Below are 15,497 nucleotides of genomic sequence, written 5' to 3' on the forward strand. Positions count from 1 at the left end.
ACACTCACCCTGAGCTGAGCCCTCTCAAAAGAAAAGCAACAGCACGCATGTCAAAATAATTTATTATTTCCTCTGTGTGGGTACTTCATCCATGCAGGTTTCTACAAGAACACAGGGTGAGTAGCTTTGAGTTACTATTTCCCCACCCATGGTGTGAAAGGTGCTGCAGGGTAAGGGGCTTTAGACAAGGTGGCTCTGTGGAAGCAGCACCTGTGCCATGCCACCAAACCATTTTGTGATTAAAGGAAGGTTGTTAAAAACAGAAGAAAGCACAGATTCCTTCACAAGACAGTATTCCTTTTGTGCATCTTCATTTTTTCCTAAATTGGTACTTCTTTGTTTAACTCCAGACACAGGCAATGTGCATGTTTCAGTTCTGGGAGAGTGTTATTGTACAATTCTGAAGACTGTCACTGTAGCAAAGTTCTATCTGTTTTTACGTTTCTCTTTTTTGTTTCTGGCATTCACCGCTCCATTTACAGTCGGTGTTGTCGTTGCTCTTGCATGTCCTGTGGCTTTTAGGTGTTCAAACAATTTATTTCGGGACGGAAATGTACAATTGCAGGTTACACAGTGGATGGGATCTTCATTCTACAATGAGAAAAGAACCCCAGAATGCTTCACATTCGTACAGAATACACCAATTTCTTGTACGCAGTTTCTCCTTGACAATGAAGCATGAATAAGCTGTTTGTTTCTATCATCAATATTCCATTATGCATTAACAATTAAACACAGACATTTTTAAAAAATAATCACAAATACAACTTCACGAAATTTCAAAGAGCTTTAAGTAAAAACCAAGAATGGAAGCCTTACAGATCTAATTCAAAGTAAAGAATAGTTTTGATCACACCTGACCATACAGGCAATACTTTGGGCTCTGAGACGTAGTGAATTTAATATGTCTTAGCTGTAGTTACTACAAAGATTCACTCTCCAGCAAGCATCAATATTGGAAAGATGCAAATAGTACTGCCTGTCACCTGCTGGGTGACAACAGCTCTGTCCTCAGCTGTTTAATTTATCTGAACTGCCTTGCATACAGAACTTTACCAACTCTCTTAGAAACTAAGCTTAGTCCTGTGTTTCTCTGTGAGAACAAGAGCTGAAGTTCCAGTTCTATTAAAACCACAGGGGCAGAATTTGTGGACTGCAGGTGCCCAAAAAACCAGCCTTCTTTGTAGTAATATGATCTCCACCTTTTACCCCTCCTATGAAAACAGGCTGAGAGAGGTGAAGAGAAGGCTCCAGGGAATACTCACTGCAGCCTTCCAGTGCCTTAAGGGGGCTTATATAAAGCAGGAAGAGTGACTTTTTACACAGGCAGACAGACAGGACAACAGGCAGTGGTCTTAAATTGGCAGAGGGCAGGTTTAGATTACACATTAGGAAGAAATTCTTTACTGTAAGGGTGATAAGTCATTGGCCCAGAGAAGTTGTAGACACCTCATCCCTGGGAAGTGTCCAAGGCCAGGCTGGATGGGGTTTTGAGCAATACAGTCTACTGGAACTAGATGATATTTAAGGTCCCTTCCAACCTTAACAATTCTATGATTCTATCTTAAATAGCATAAGTAACTTGACATACCGTTGTTGAGCTCTCTGAAGATGCCTTGGCAGACTTTTTTGCTTCCTTGGCTTTTTTCCCTTTAGGCTTAGTGCTGCTAACAGACAAAGAGGAACCAAGATCAGTGCACACAAACATTCAACATCTACAAGCTTCTGATGTTTTTCAGTTATCAATGTCTCTGCTGCTTTCCCCTGTTCTTTCTTCACAAAACAAAATACCAAGTGTTTCCGGAAAAAAAAAATTAATTTATACAATCAATTGTTAATCTCAAGATGTTGAATCAGCTCCTGGGAAGTGATATGGCAGTCTGCAGTCAAATATCACTTCAAAGAGGTTCTTACACTCTTTGCTTAGTATTGTATTTATTTAAACCTGTTTTGGTGAGCAGCCCCCCCAGAGTCTACATTTGTGAGTAAATCTATCCTTGTTTGACAGTATCAACCATGACACAGAATGATACAGTGACTGCAATCTTGCAATCCAACACACCTTTTTTCTTCACTTTTTGTTTCATTCTCCTGGCTGACATCATCTCCAATGCCTGTGTCTTCTGACACAGCACATCTTTGGCCATCATTTAATAATTCTTCTGTTGAGCCACTGTCCTTCTCCATGCTGGGCACCTCCTTTTGTTCAACTGTTTCTTCATCAGCACTTTGATCAAAAGAGTCCTCATAACCCTGTACAAACAGAAGAAATCCAAGTTAAATATTTTCAGTTCGTTAGTGACTATGTTTATAGTATTATACTCATTTACCTCAAACATGGGTGGGTTGGGAGGAGAGAAAGCCATGGACCCTCTTAATTTTACTGTGTTTTTTCAGTGAGACTGTAACAGGTAAAACTTTAGTTCTCCTGTTTTGAAAGATGAGGCCACCTGTGGTGAAGGGAAGAAACACCAATAAAACAGCCTCTGAAACTACAGAAGAGGAGAATGAAGGTAGCTTTTAATTACGCACGGGGTTCATCCTGTTCTGACTACCATTTTTATTTCCCAGATAGTGGCTTGGCTTTTAATCTTTGCAAAAGGTTAATTACTTAGATTACAGTTTTCTTTGCCAGACAACTGAACTAGGACACTTGAGCCAAAATAACTGAGCTGACTGAAATTAGATAGACACACTGTATTTTCCTTCCCTAGCATTACAGATACTGACAGCCTTTTCCATGCGTCAGATTAGACTCAATATACAGAGTTTGGCAAAATATCAACTCCCTGTCCGAAGCAGAACAGCAAAGCTTCCAAAAGCAGGTTAACAAATTTGACCTAACACCCCATTGTTACAACTTTTATCACCTCTAGTGCACAGTCTCAGCTACTTGAAAAAAATTTGGCTTATCTCAACTTCAGGAAAAGAAAACAAAACCCACAGAGATTCCCTGTACTCCTCAATGCTTGGCAGAGGATGGAGGTTAGGATCTCTCAGCACAAGTTTTCAGCTCGTGCAATGCAAGAGTGGCACCTACTGTCCAGCCTGTTCACCAGGCTCTGCGGAACAGAGCCACGGTGACTATGTTCCACCTCTGCAGTGAGAACAAACCTTCTGGTCTCAGACAGAGGAGGAAAGAGGTCACTGAAGCCTCATGGTCTGCACGGAAACATGAAGGTCAAGCCAATACTTGGACTATACAATTGGACCAGCCAATACGAAGCCAGAAAACTTCAGTTGCTTGAAAGTCTCAGGAAAGTTTCTTAAGAACAAGAGAATGATGGAGTGGGAGAGGGCAGAAAAGGTGAACAGAAAATAGGTAATTAGAGGGGAAAGCACGGAAGAGGCAAGACCTGGTACAGACAGGTCATTGGAACAAGGCTAGAACTGAGGAGTAAGTACTTGGAAAGGATAAAGTTTGAGGAAGGCAGACAGAAAAATGTGCTGACTATGACACTCCTGCCACTCAAGCCTGAAACAGCTTGCACTTGGTGAATTTCACCTGTTGCTGTCAGCACAGATCTGTCATATCAAGCACAGACTCAGATCCTGGAGTACAGCAGATTACAAAGTAACAGTGGTATTTGTGTTCAAGAGAAAGGTGGAACGGATGGGCTCATTCCAACTGCTACAGTGTCAGCAGGAAGCCAATACTGTGGCAGCTTTTTCCACTCCCTCTAAATTAGAAATTAACAAACAATGCATTATACCAACTCCTGCAACTAAAGCCAGAAGTGACCACCAAACTGAGCTGTTAATGCCCCAAGGCCACTACTAGTCTTCCTGATCAATTCCTTGCATTCTCCCTATCTGCCTGTTTCCATCTGTTTTTCTTACACTTAAGACTTCAGCCTTTTTAGAGTCAGCACCACGTATTAGCATCTGCACCAACAGAATGAAGTGAGGTCTGTGATGTTATTATCATAAAATATTATTATAATAAGTCTAATAAAAGTTATTCTGAGGCAAAGAATTACAAATATTTTTGAATAGTCTTCAAATTCCATGGAATTTCAAGTTCTCCTATTTTGCAGGACAAAAAAATAATTTGTCGGGAGATAACAAAACTGGGTTGTAAAGTTCCCAGAGTATCATTATGACTACGTACCTTCATTGTTTTCTGTTTCTTCCTTTGTTTCTTTGAGAGTCTGTAAAGATAATTAAAAAATTACTTTTTTTACAGAAAACCCCCAAAAACTAGTAGGATTCCTAAAAAGGTATCAAGCTATACTTTCCCTTATCCTCTTAACATATTAGGTAGCCACAAAAATAGTTACTCATGCCTGAAACTGAAACAATAGGTCTCCCAAACTACTCATTGCATTTAGTAAAATATTTATGCTGCTCGGACTGAACCCAAAGATACTAGTGAGATAGTTGGGATTATGCTCTGGCTATTTAAAAAATGAACTTGTGTAACAATTCTGATTTTGAGCACTCTCATTTTCCATTTATGCCAAAAATCAACTGACAGTACCAAATCAATCAGCACTAGCTCTGTGGAAGCCCCTCTGCTTGAAAAATAACAAACCCTTCTTTTCCTTAACATGTAATTTAAGCAGCAGAGAAAACATGAGTCTGTTGTTCTACAGCACTCAAATGCAGTCATAAAAATGCATGTGTTTTACTGGAACTCTGATACTAAGAAGTATTTCAAATTGCACAACACTGAGAGCAATACAGGGGCAAATCATCAGGAGCTCCCTCTGAAGGCCACTAATACTTAGTAAATCAGGAGTCATGATAAAATTAAAACCAATCTGAAGTACTTCTGTTTGGGCATGTCTTTTGTTTCTTCCTCCTCTTTGGTCTCTATTCCATCTGCATCATCCAAAGACACAGGAAATTTCCCTTCTTCCTCTTCCAGTTGCTGTCGTAAGAGTGATACCATCTCTCGATGCTTCTTTGATTTTTCATGATTCTTCATGCTGTGAAGAGCAGATTGTTACTGCATGTTGCTCTGAGCAAACATCATTATATTTACACGTAAATTAATAACAGGCCCATTATTCAGCTCTACTAAGTATGGAAATTTCTGCACTGACAATGTCTCTACTGGAAAGACCACACTGACCATTATGTGAAGTTAAAAATTCTTTAAAATGCAGTTTTAAAGGACTTAAAAGCCAACACCTCCACCCCAAATCCCCAACCACAAGCACTTACGCTTTCTCAGTTTTTAACAATTTGTCACAAGCAGGGCAGTACAGACCATCAACAAATTCAGCTTCTTCAGCTTCATCATTCAGTTTGTCTGAAGAGATTAACGGGGATCAGAGAGACAAAGTCAGATGAGTAATTTTTGAACAAGCTGCTCTTTAAGCCCCAGAAAATAGTCACAGCACTGACATTCAATTTCTCTAGTACTACTGACACACAGACAGATCAAGATCACCCCACCAAATCAGACATTAGTATAAATTAACAGCTGCAGCTTGTTCAAAGGAAAACACCAGTGAGGAACAGACTCTAGCCCAGCACCCTCAGAGGGAGGCAGTGAGTTGCATCACAGTCAGAACTGTGAATCTGAGGCTCTAAGTGAGCCACACTCAGACTGCAGTGACTCAGTAAACATCACCTCCCCACACACCATACCTTCAATGCCTTTTGTCTCCTGTTCTTCTAATTCATCTTCACCACCTGATCCATCTCCAAATTCCTTTTCATATTGTGCCTCCATCTCTTGCAGTTCTCTCTCCAGATCTGACATAGTTATCCAGCTCTGCTCTTTGTACTGCTCAGCAAGTCTGCAAGCAGAATAATACAGTAACTTCTACACTGTGTCTGTGAGATGGGAACTACAGGAACAGTGTTACTTAAAGGTAACTTCTACTTAAAGATAACTGTTCCTCTCGGGCATTTCAGAGGGAAAGTTCTGAACCTATAATGATGGAGCAAACAAGTGGAATTCTGAGCAATCTGAGTTCATTTGTGATGTCAATGGGCACCTCTACACTGCAAGCAGGGATATTAACGCAGGTGGATCCTGGTTGAATTTCAGGCAGAAAGTGCTGTGCAGAATGGTCAGTATCAAGCTGACAGCAGGGAAGTCAGCTCAATCCTGCTCTAAGATCCAAACTCACAAACAACATTGGAAAACAAAATCCACAAGCACATTATTCCTTGACTGTGCGCTATGGGAATGTACCAGCTCAGTTTTCCCAATCTAAGTGTACCCCAACTTATCAAATAGGGCATTACAGGACAGCTGAATTTTGCTCCAGCTGGCCTCTGGCCTCAGAATTATCAAGCCACCTGTCAGTAAATGCATAATTCTTCTTTATTGTCCAAGGGAGAAAGTATATATGTATATATATAAAAACAGTACATAATATACTCCATATATGTTATTACATAATTTTAATCAATATGCCATTATTTTGCAAGTGCACTCTTAATGAGAATTTAAGCTCCTCCCTCATATGTGCAGGCAAACAGTTCTTCCAGTTGAAAAAATAAATTGTGGTTATACTCAGGAGACCACCTCTTCCTCTTTTGAGAAAAAAAGCATCAGATACTGCATTTAGTCCAATGAAAGGGTCCTTTCTAAAAATAGGAAAGGTAAAGCTAAGCTCATTTTCCCCTCTTTCTTTTTAGCAGGTACAGCTCCAAGCAGATGAAGGTGATCTAAGTCCAGGTTGTTATAGTCCTGTTCGCCCTTATTCTAAAACTTACATTCTTTTTTCTTTAAAGAAACAAAGACAGCTATTAAATTTTACTTCCCCAGCTAAATAAAAGCACACCGGGTTCTGTGCTATTACAGCCATTTACCCACAGCACCCAGATAACCATTCCCCACTTATCTTAGATCTCTACAAGTCAGTACAATGCAGAAAGCTGAGTTTTAAACAGCTCAAGACTTGAGACCAAAATTAATACCTAATATTTTCAAGGATGTTTAAAAGAGTAAGTGGAGCTACTATTAGAATCTACGTCTATACTATATCCTCATGGTTTCTCCAAGTTAAAAAGCAAAGATTTGTTCCACATGTACGTACTTGGCTTGTTTGAGCTTCTGTTGCCTCCGAAATTGCTCTGCTTTCCTAGTTTTTTCTGCATTTTGTTCTTCTACAAGTTTTCTGTGAGCCTGTACTCTTTTATCCCTTTTACGAATAAAGGCTACTAGCTGACGGATCAGTTCATTCCTCTCTTTCCTTGCTTTCTCCCTCGTTTTCTTGTTCTCTTTTTCCATAGCTCGTTTCTCCCAGCGGTTTGAGGCTTGTCGTGTGTCATACTCTTCTTTCCAAGCGAAGTTTTTCTGAGTACAAAAACTCTGCCAATATGCATAGAAAGGGTGGACTACCTGTAAGAAAAAAACAAAACTAAGCCGCTTGTTTAGGAGGGGACACAAAAATCATACAAATAATTCAGGACTTTTGTAACAGTTTTGTTCTGAACTTCTATACGGCGACAGTTTTGCCTCAGAGCAATGAAGGTTTAGAGAAACTTCTAACATCATCCTTGAAGTTTGAAAGTGCGTCAATTCAACAAACTTCTCTAAACTGTTACAAACTGCAACTTCTAAAAATATCCCCCTGTAGGACTGGATCATGCTGACACTAGTGTCTGTTGGGGTCCCTCCCCCTGCCATGGAGCCCTGGGAGAGGGGCCCTGGAGGGGAGACACGGGGTTTCCCTGCCCCTGGTCAGCTTCATTCCCCTGCGCCGGCAAGGACCCTCGGGTCCCCTGACTGCGGAGTTCCTGAGGAGAGCCCCGGCCATGCGGCTGGGAAAATAAACATCTCTGAAACATCTACCACAAATCTGTCCATATATACTTTGTTTCCACGGGACCCCTGGTTTGAAATATGCTTGTTGCAGTAATCCCCGCTGCAACAAGTGTCCAGTTACTTAGCTGTGCTATATTTCTCCTGTCAAACTGAAAAGCACAATCAGAATCAGACATGCTGCCTGCAAGCTGGTACTTGCACAGACTGCCTAGGAACCTCCACATTAAACCACATGAGAGGTCAGCCATACATTTGCACAGCATAAAAAGAGCAGCAAAATAAATACATAATGTTATTTCTTCCCTGTATATTGTCTGCTTCCTGAGCAAGACAGAAATGAATAGCCCTTGATGATACAACAGCAAGGAGCCGTGACTTCTACAGTTTAACAAGGGGCTATGTGAAGAAACATTTACTCCTGTTTTGTCAGTAAACTAATGACTGTCAGTTAAAATTATGCCCCCTAGCTTTCGCATTAAAAGAAAAAGTAAGTGATCGTTATTTATTCTCCTCTCTTTTCCTATTCATGAGTAAATGCTGGACTAACAACATGGCATCATAATCACTTTGGGTTTGTTCTTTATTTCTCTCCAAATAATTATTATCCTTCTGCATTTTGTATATTTAGCCATCATGATATGCCCAAACTCCCTTCTTACACTACTTGCCCCACCAATCTTCCTTTTTACTACTTACTCCTATATTCCCTACTGCTCGTATTTTAGGATACCTCACAGAAGTATTTACCCTAATGGTTTGATATGTTTTCTTCTAGTGAGTCGTCTTCTCCTTCTGCCATTTTTTGTTCACAGGAACTACAACTATCAATTTTTATTCAGAGGAACAACACAACAATAACTTCCAGCAGCCTATCTACATGCAAAATTCATGGCTGTGGCTTCTAGCAGGTAAGTCACTACAGTTTTTCTCTGCTATCACAAAAAATAACCAATAAATCAAATAACCAATATTTCCTCCAATAACTTAAGTAAGATGAGACTAACTACCTCAGATTTCTGCTGCAGAAGAGGATACTTCCGTGCAAAAGGATGCACACCTATCAACTGATAACAGGGATCATCCTCCCCTTCATCAGATGTGTAAGTTGAGACTCTCAACATTCTCAACAGCTACCTTAACAACCTGCACATCTCTGGCATTCCCCAGCAGCCTGTACAGCAGCCACTGCTTAACTCCCAGGTGGATTTTGTTTTGCCTACTACTCATACTTGGAGCTGATCACTTTTGTTTCTGCACCTAATTGACCTACAAGTGTTCTCTTCCCATGAAGGCTTGTGAACTCATGGCCTTACGAATATCTTTCCTGGCTACCTGGCACTGATCAAGCTGCCTCTCAAGCTTCTTGTGAATTCACAGAGTAGACCAAACCAGAGACTATTCACATCACAGATTTTGAAGCCTTTGTAGAGTTTTTGTAGCTCTCTTCTAAAACTCTTTTCCCATTATATTCCTACTGTGTAGAAAAGTGAGCACTGCAATGCTGGAATCCTCTGACAGTGCTCTCTCTTTGTCTGAATATAAGACAACAAGGAAAATTACCGCTCTATAAACAGAGGCTATTTCATATAAAATATCCCTATGAATCCCTAGGGGGGGAAAAAGTGAGCACTCTGCTTCCAGAACAGTGTGAACAAGGCAGATGTCAAAGCATGTTGGTGGTAGAATTCCATCCCTTTTTTGCAGTTATTAATTGAGGTAAGCATTAAAGCTATTTTGAGTATATAATCATATTTATCCCATGGCCTCAAAGCAAGCAGTTTTCAAAAGATGCTTCAAGATAACTACATTAAAAGACAGATTTTAGCTGGTTCAGAGATACTGTATTTTCCCTGGGAAAGATTTCCACTTGTTAATCAACCCTGTAACTTTTCCCTGCCTCCAAACACCAGTTCTGGCACTTCTTAAGAAGTTTGATTTCTAACTTTCGTTTCCAACTCCAGCCAAGTTTTGTACCACTGAAGCTACTAACTTTTAAAGGATGTATCAATTTAAATTTCATAAATAATTAGCCATACAGAGAAGGTGACAGCGAGAAGTACCAGACTAGAAGCAACATTTGAGTGCACTTCATACTGTGCAGTTATTCCCTAGGGAAAGTGTTATTACCTCATTATTTAATTTCGACACAGACATACTGGTAACTTAAAAAAAAAAATCCTAATTCTGATAGTTTATAACAAATAGTTGGCAAACCAGGTGACAAGAATTCAAGTCATACAAGTCCCCATACACTTTCTCTTCTTGCTTCACAGAGGAAAGCATGCAATGTTTTCCGACTCAAATCTGACTACAGGCTAACTGCGGATGACAGTGCTATCATAGTGGAAGCTCACACTGCAGATCAACACCACATCTATTTTCTAAAGGCTGTGCTATGCACTAAGTGCTATGCAGTTTTCCTATAGGAGGCAAGATACTACATGTTATTGGAAAAAAAAAAATTAGCTCAATACCCCTTTCTGTAATGTAAGTTGTGTTAAACACTGGTAAACTACTCTCATCAGAAAGCAAAGAAAACATCCATTATTTTGCTTTATAGGTCTTGCGCTACACTTAAGTTCCACTGGCATAATTGATGGTTAGCCCTGTGAAGTATCTGTCTGACAACTCACCCTATAAGCCTGGCTAATTCTATAGTCCAACAGGAAATACCAATCTTAATTCAGCTAAATATTATGAATCAGAGCACTTCCTTTACAGTAATGGTCTACAACAGCAGAAAACAACCACAGTTACATGGGTTTGTATGCACCTCAGAGATCAGCAGGAGCCTTTCCTCTGGGACAAAGTAATGGTTTAACTCCGTTACCTTCAGCTCCATTTTACGCTTGCCCTTACCGTATCATAGTCACTATGGGAATATCCAAACATAGGGAATTCTTCAATATCTTCCTGGGTCATATATTCCAACTCTTCCTTCGCAATCTTCTCAAAAACTTGTCGATAGACTGTAAAGAATCCCTGAAATCAATCAATCAATCAATCAATCAGTCTTTTGCACAGCTCAATAATAGATGTACAAATGCTTGGGTGCAGTCGTGTATTTTAGAGAAACGTTGCTACTCTGCAAGAGCAACTCAAAACCTGGGTAAAGGCCGTGTAAGCACTTGCTGTAGGTACAAGACCCTTCTTAAAAGTTCCACTATCTCTCCTGCCTTTTATTTTCGCCTCCTTCACGCCATCTCTGTCTCTCTCACACCTGTAGTCAAATACAAATTTCAAAAAAGTTTCCACATACTGGAGATGGCAATAAGTTTCTAATTACACGGGATCAAGTTTTGTGAAAGTTCCAGATATAAAATTCACTGTTAAATATCCTATCTTTTTCTAAATGAATATGTTACTGAGTCCTAGTACAGTAACACAAAGACAGGTAAGTATTTTCTCTGGCAGAGGTTCTTCTAATCACCTGGAGCTTTTCCATATATGGTGAGTATTTTAAAATCTAACAGGGAATTGTAAATGCCAATAGGGAATTCAATTATACACACCTTCCTCAACGACTGTTGTTACATTGCTTTTCTGTAATTTTAAGTGTTCTAGCTTGATAAAGTATTTCTAAATAAACAGATGGTATTGCAAGCCATGGAATGCTTCACTGTAAAGGATAAATAAACAATATACACATATCTGTAGTTGTATGGTATAGTTGGATATTATGATCAATTAACTGTTGGACAATATGCAGGAATTAAAGCTTCCCTATACATCTAGAGTAAGTTTTGTCTTAGATTAGCATAAGCTGTGCTAACAATTCTACATATAACTTAAACACAAAACAGATGCCAACACTTATAATGGAATTTAAACTGATTCATTAAAGACTAATTGATTCATTACCTTTTCATCATCCCCATATCCAGAGTAACAGCTAACAGTGAAGTAGTGCAGCAGATCCAAGCTATCATCCTGATAGTCTCCATCAACTCCCCCTTTCAGCAGAGCCTCCCTGTGATTATCATACCTGGAAAAAATTCACAGCATCACGGATGTAGAGACACAGAACACTCCTCAGTGCTCATAAATAACACAGTACACCTATCTCATCACTGTATAGCTTAACCCACTGTCTGTAATTTGTTCCTCACATCCAAAGTCTTCAGAGAGAAAAGCATGACAGACTCAGTAAATATTCTCTCTTGACCTTTAATTTACTTAATATTACTTTATCTGCAATATCTATAGCAGCAATTCCTCAACAGCCACCTACCAAACAATCACACTTGAGCAAGATGCCTCAACAAACTTCCAGAAATGGGTAGGGCATTATTTAAATCACCCAGTACTTGCACACACTCAAAAAAGGCCCAAATCATACACTAGCACATAAAAACTGAGAAACAGTCCTGTATTTTCAAGGAGGGCAAACTCAGTACAGGCAGCTTTGGTCGCATAATTTGGGAGATGTTTCCCTCAGCCCACGTGAAAAACAAGCTTCAGCCCATGTGAAAAACAAGCTACACAGAACATTCAGAGCAGCAATCCCTCAGAGATGCGTGTGTGTGTATTTTACATTAGGACTGAACACCTGTACGCACTGCCCAAGGCCTAAGGCTGACCAGAGCTGCCGTGCAAGCTGCCCCGTGCTCGGGGAGGAGCACCAGGCCAAGCCTGGCTGTTGGCGGGGCGCTCCTCGGGGCCCAGCACGCCATCAGCTCCCGGCACACCACGAGGAAGGTGAGCGTGCGGAGCTGTGCCTCTCCAAAGGGCTGCATGGCTCTCAACTCCTACAAAGCCCAAGCCAAGCGGCTGCTCCTGCCCACGGATGCCCGCGCTGACTTGCAGCGAGGCCCAGGAGCAGGACAAGCCCCGGCAGAGCCAGGGCTAATACAGCCTCTGCCAGGCCAAGCGCTGCTCACCAGGCCCGTTCCTGTGGGTCGCTGAGCACGTCGTACGCCGCCTGGATCAACTTGAACTGCTCCGCTGCCTCCTCCGCGTTCTCGAGGTTTTTATCTGCAGGACAATTTAACGAAACCGTGTCAGCGGCGGTAAGGCTCGGCGGCAGCAGCCGCCCCGCCGCCCCCGGCACCGAGCCAGGCGACAGCGCGGTGCCCCCGCGCCGCGCGGGGCCGGGGCCGCGGCCGGGCCCGGGCCGTACCCGGGTGCCAGCGCAGCGCCAGCCGGCGGTACGCCCGCTTCAGCTCCTCCTCGGCGGCGTCCCGCCTCACGCCCAGCACCTCGTAGTGGCACTTCATGGCGATGGCGGCGGCGGCGGCCGGCGGGCCGGGGCGGGGCGGGGACACCGGGACACCGGGCACCGCCGCCCCGCGCCGGGAGGAGCGAGGCCGGCAGCGGGAGGAGCGAGGCGGGAGGGGAGGGACCTGCGGGGCGGTGTCACCCGGCTGCCGGCAGCACGCTGGGGACGCTTCTCCCCGGCCCGCGGCCGGGTTTCGGCGCTGCAGTCACGCGGTGTCAGATTAACGGGATGCCTTGTCCTGGAATTCACAGAATCAATGAGGACGGAAAAGATCTCCGAGATCATCGAGTCCAACTTGTGACCCAATACCACCATGTCAACGAGACCATGGCACTGAGTGCCGCGTACAGACTTTTCTTTAACACCTTCAGGGACGGTGACTCCACCTCCCTGGGCAGCCCATTGCAGTGTCTAATCGCCCTTTCTGTGAAGAAATTACTGCTAATGTCCAACCTAAACCTCCCCTGGCACGGCTTAAGGCCATGTGTTCTTGTCCTATTGCCAGTTGCCTCACAGAAAAGGTTGACACCAACCTGGTCACACCTTCCTTTCAGGGAGTTGTAGAGAGCATTAAGATCTCCCCCGAGTTTTCTCTTCTCCAGGGTAAATACTCCTGCTCCTCTTAAAACCTGTGCTCCAGGCTTTTTTGTGCTTCACAGCTTGGTTTCCCTTTTCTGGACTTGCTCCACCACCTCAAAGTCCTTCCTGAACTGAGGAGCCCAGACCTGAACACAGGACTCAAGGTGTGACCTCACCAGTGCCAAGCACAAGGGGAAAATCGCTTCCTTAGTCCTGCTGGCCACACTGTTTCTGACACACATATTTCTGATTCCTGTGGGTGCTGAGGAGCTCAGAGGCACAACCAGCAGCATACATTCTCAAGGTAGCTTTTTTTTTAATATCTGTGCTCTTCAGAGGTCTTAGGGTTGGTCAAAGCCACTTTCCTTCTCTAGGTCAGGTGTGTATCAGTGGACAGTATGCAAATGGAGCTTCAGATCAGACAGTGAGATCTGGAGGCCCTGATCTCACGGTAAGATCTGGAAGTCCTGATCTCTTTCTGATCCAAAGATGGCAAGTTGAACATGAATCAGCAGTACCCTGGCAGCCAGGAGAGCCAACCCTGTCCTGTGGGGCATCAGGCACAGCACTGACAGCCAGGCAAGGGAAGGGATTGTCCCGCTGTGTTCTGCAGTGGGGCGGCGTCACCTCGAGTGCTGGGGGCACCTCAACATCAGAAGGATATAAAGCTATTGGAGAGTATCAGGAGGAGGGCAGCTTGGATGGAGAGAGGTCTGGAGGGCAAGACTTGGGAGCAGCTGAGGCCGCACAGCTGAGGCCACACAGCTTATTGGAGAGAAGGCTGAGAGGGGACCTCACTGCAGTGTACACCTTTGTCACAGGAGGTCTTGGCTGGAATGGAGTTAATTTTCTTCACAGTAGCAGATACGCAGCTGTGGTTTGGATTTGGATTTAATAACAGAAATGTTTGTTTTTATTATTGCTGAGCAGGGCTCAGAGTTATAGCCATTTTTACTTTTCACCCAGCCACCAGGGAGGGGTACACAAGAAACGGAGAGGGGACACAGCCAGGACAGCCAATCCCAACGGACTGCAGGGCTATCCCACACAACATGGCACCATGCTCAGCATACAAAGCTGGAGAATGAAAGAAGAAAACATTCAGAGTGACACATTTGTCTTCCTAGGTCACTATTACATATGATGGAACCCAGCTTTCCTGGGAGCTGAACACCTGCCTGCCCCTCAGGACATAGTAGATAAATTCCTTGTTTTGCTTTGCTTCTGTGCACAGCTTTTGCTTTACCTATTAAATAGTCTTTATCTCAACTCTCAAGCTTTCACTTTTATCCTTCCAATTCTCTTCCCCACCCCACCAGGGGAGAGTGAACAGACAACTCTCTGGGGGTGAGTTGCCAGCTGGGGTTAAACCACAAGTGTGCCAGGGAAAGTTCCAGTTGGACACCAAGGTTCTTCATGCAGAGGGTGGTCGGCTCCCAGGGTAGTCATGGCACCAAGCCTGTCAAGAGTAAATGAGGGTCTGGATGATGACCTTAGTCATATGGTTTAGTGTTGCGCAGTTCTGCAAGGAGTTAAGTTGGACTCGATACTAATGGGGGTCCTTTCCAACTCAACTGTGACTATACATTAGGCTGCATGAATTGAGCACATGCCTGTATTCACCAGTCTTTCTTTCCAATCCTATGGCACACAGACCACTTTGTTGCAGAAGTCATACTGGATTTCCCTTGCCCTGCTGGGTGGAGTGATATTTGGAGCTTAAGAGGTCAGCTTCCTCTTGAGCCAGTTGTGTCTTTTCAGCATTAAGACACTGGAAATTGAAACAAAGGAATCAAATAGAAATAGGGCATGAGCAACACTTTGAAACTCAAGAAAGTTTGAGGGAGTGCACAGGGAGACACAACTAGTCAGTGGAAGAACCACGTCATGAGGTCAGGAACTGTGAACTAGGTTAAAGGCATGTAATAAAGAAATAGACCCAGAGAGGTCTGTAACTACTCATTAATA

The 15,497-nt window shown here is 43.0% G+C and overlaps 1 protein-coding gene across 2 annotated transcripts; it reads right to left on the reverse strand.

Moving 5' to 3' along the window:
- Positions 1 to 46: 46 nt before the first annotated feature.
- DNAJC21 (DnaJ heat shock protein family (Hsp40) member C21) lies at positions 47 to 13,007 on the reverse strand. Of its 2 annotated transcripts, none has more exons than XM_048292007.1 (12): positions 12,852 to 13,007; positions 12,613 to 12,706; positions 11,594 to 11,717; positions 10,592 to 10,714; positions 7,002 to 7,306; positions 5,599 to 5,750; positions 5,170 to 5,257; positions 4,773 to 4,931; positions 4,112 to 4,151; positions 2,063 to 2,253; positions 1,592 to 1,664; positions 47 to 591 (listed from the first exon to the last, which is right to left on the reverse strand). In XM_048292007.1, the coding sequence occupies exons 1-12, from the start codon at positions 12,946 to 12,948 to the stop codon at positions 427 to 429; spliced, it is 1,611 nt and encodes a 536-aa protein (XP_048147964.1). In that variant the 5' UTR covers positions 12,949 to 13,007; the 3' UTR covers positions 47 to 426. The 2 variants fall into 2 exon arrangements, with proteins under 2 accessions (XP_048147964.1, XP_048147963.1); XM_048292006.1 differs by having other exon boundaries at positions 1,592 to 1,667.
- Positions 13,008 to 15,497: the final 2,490 nt, after the last annotated feature.

The sequence above is a fragment of the Corvus hawaiiensis genome, chromosome Z, assembly GCF_020740725.1.
Source record: "Corvus hawaiiensis isolate bCorHaw1 chromosome Z, bCorHaw1.pri.cur, whole genome shotgun sequence".
In the NCBI taxonomy this organism is placed as follows: Eukaryota; Metazoa; Chordata; class Aves; order Passeriformes; family Corvidae; genus Corvus; species Corvus hawaiiensis.

What these genes read in the sequence shown, in the direction of transcription:
- DNAJC21 (XM_048292006.1), bottom strand. Translation starts at nt 12,948, where the DNA reads ATGAAGTGCCACTACGAGGTGCTGGGCGTGAGGCGGGACGCCGCCGAG. An exon ending in GACCCACAGGAACGGGCCTG is followed by an intron (nt 11,718 to 12,612) that starts GTGAGCAGCGCT and finishes AATTTTTTCCAG; the next exon opens with GTATGATAATCACAGGGAGG. An exon ending in CAGAAGCTCAAACAAGCCAA is followed by an intron (nt 5,751 to 7,001) that starts GTACGTACATGT and finishes TTCTGCTTGCAG; the next exon opens with ACTTGCTGAGCAGTACAAAG.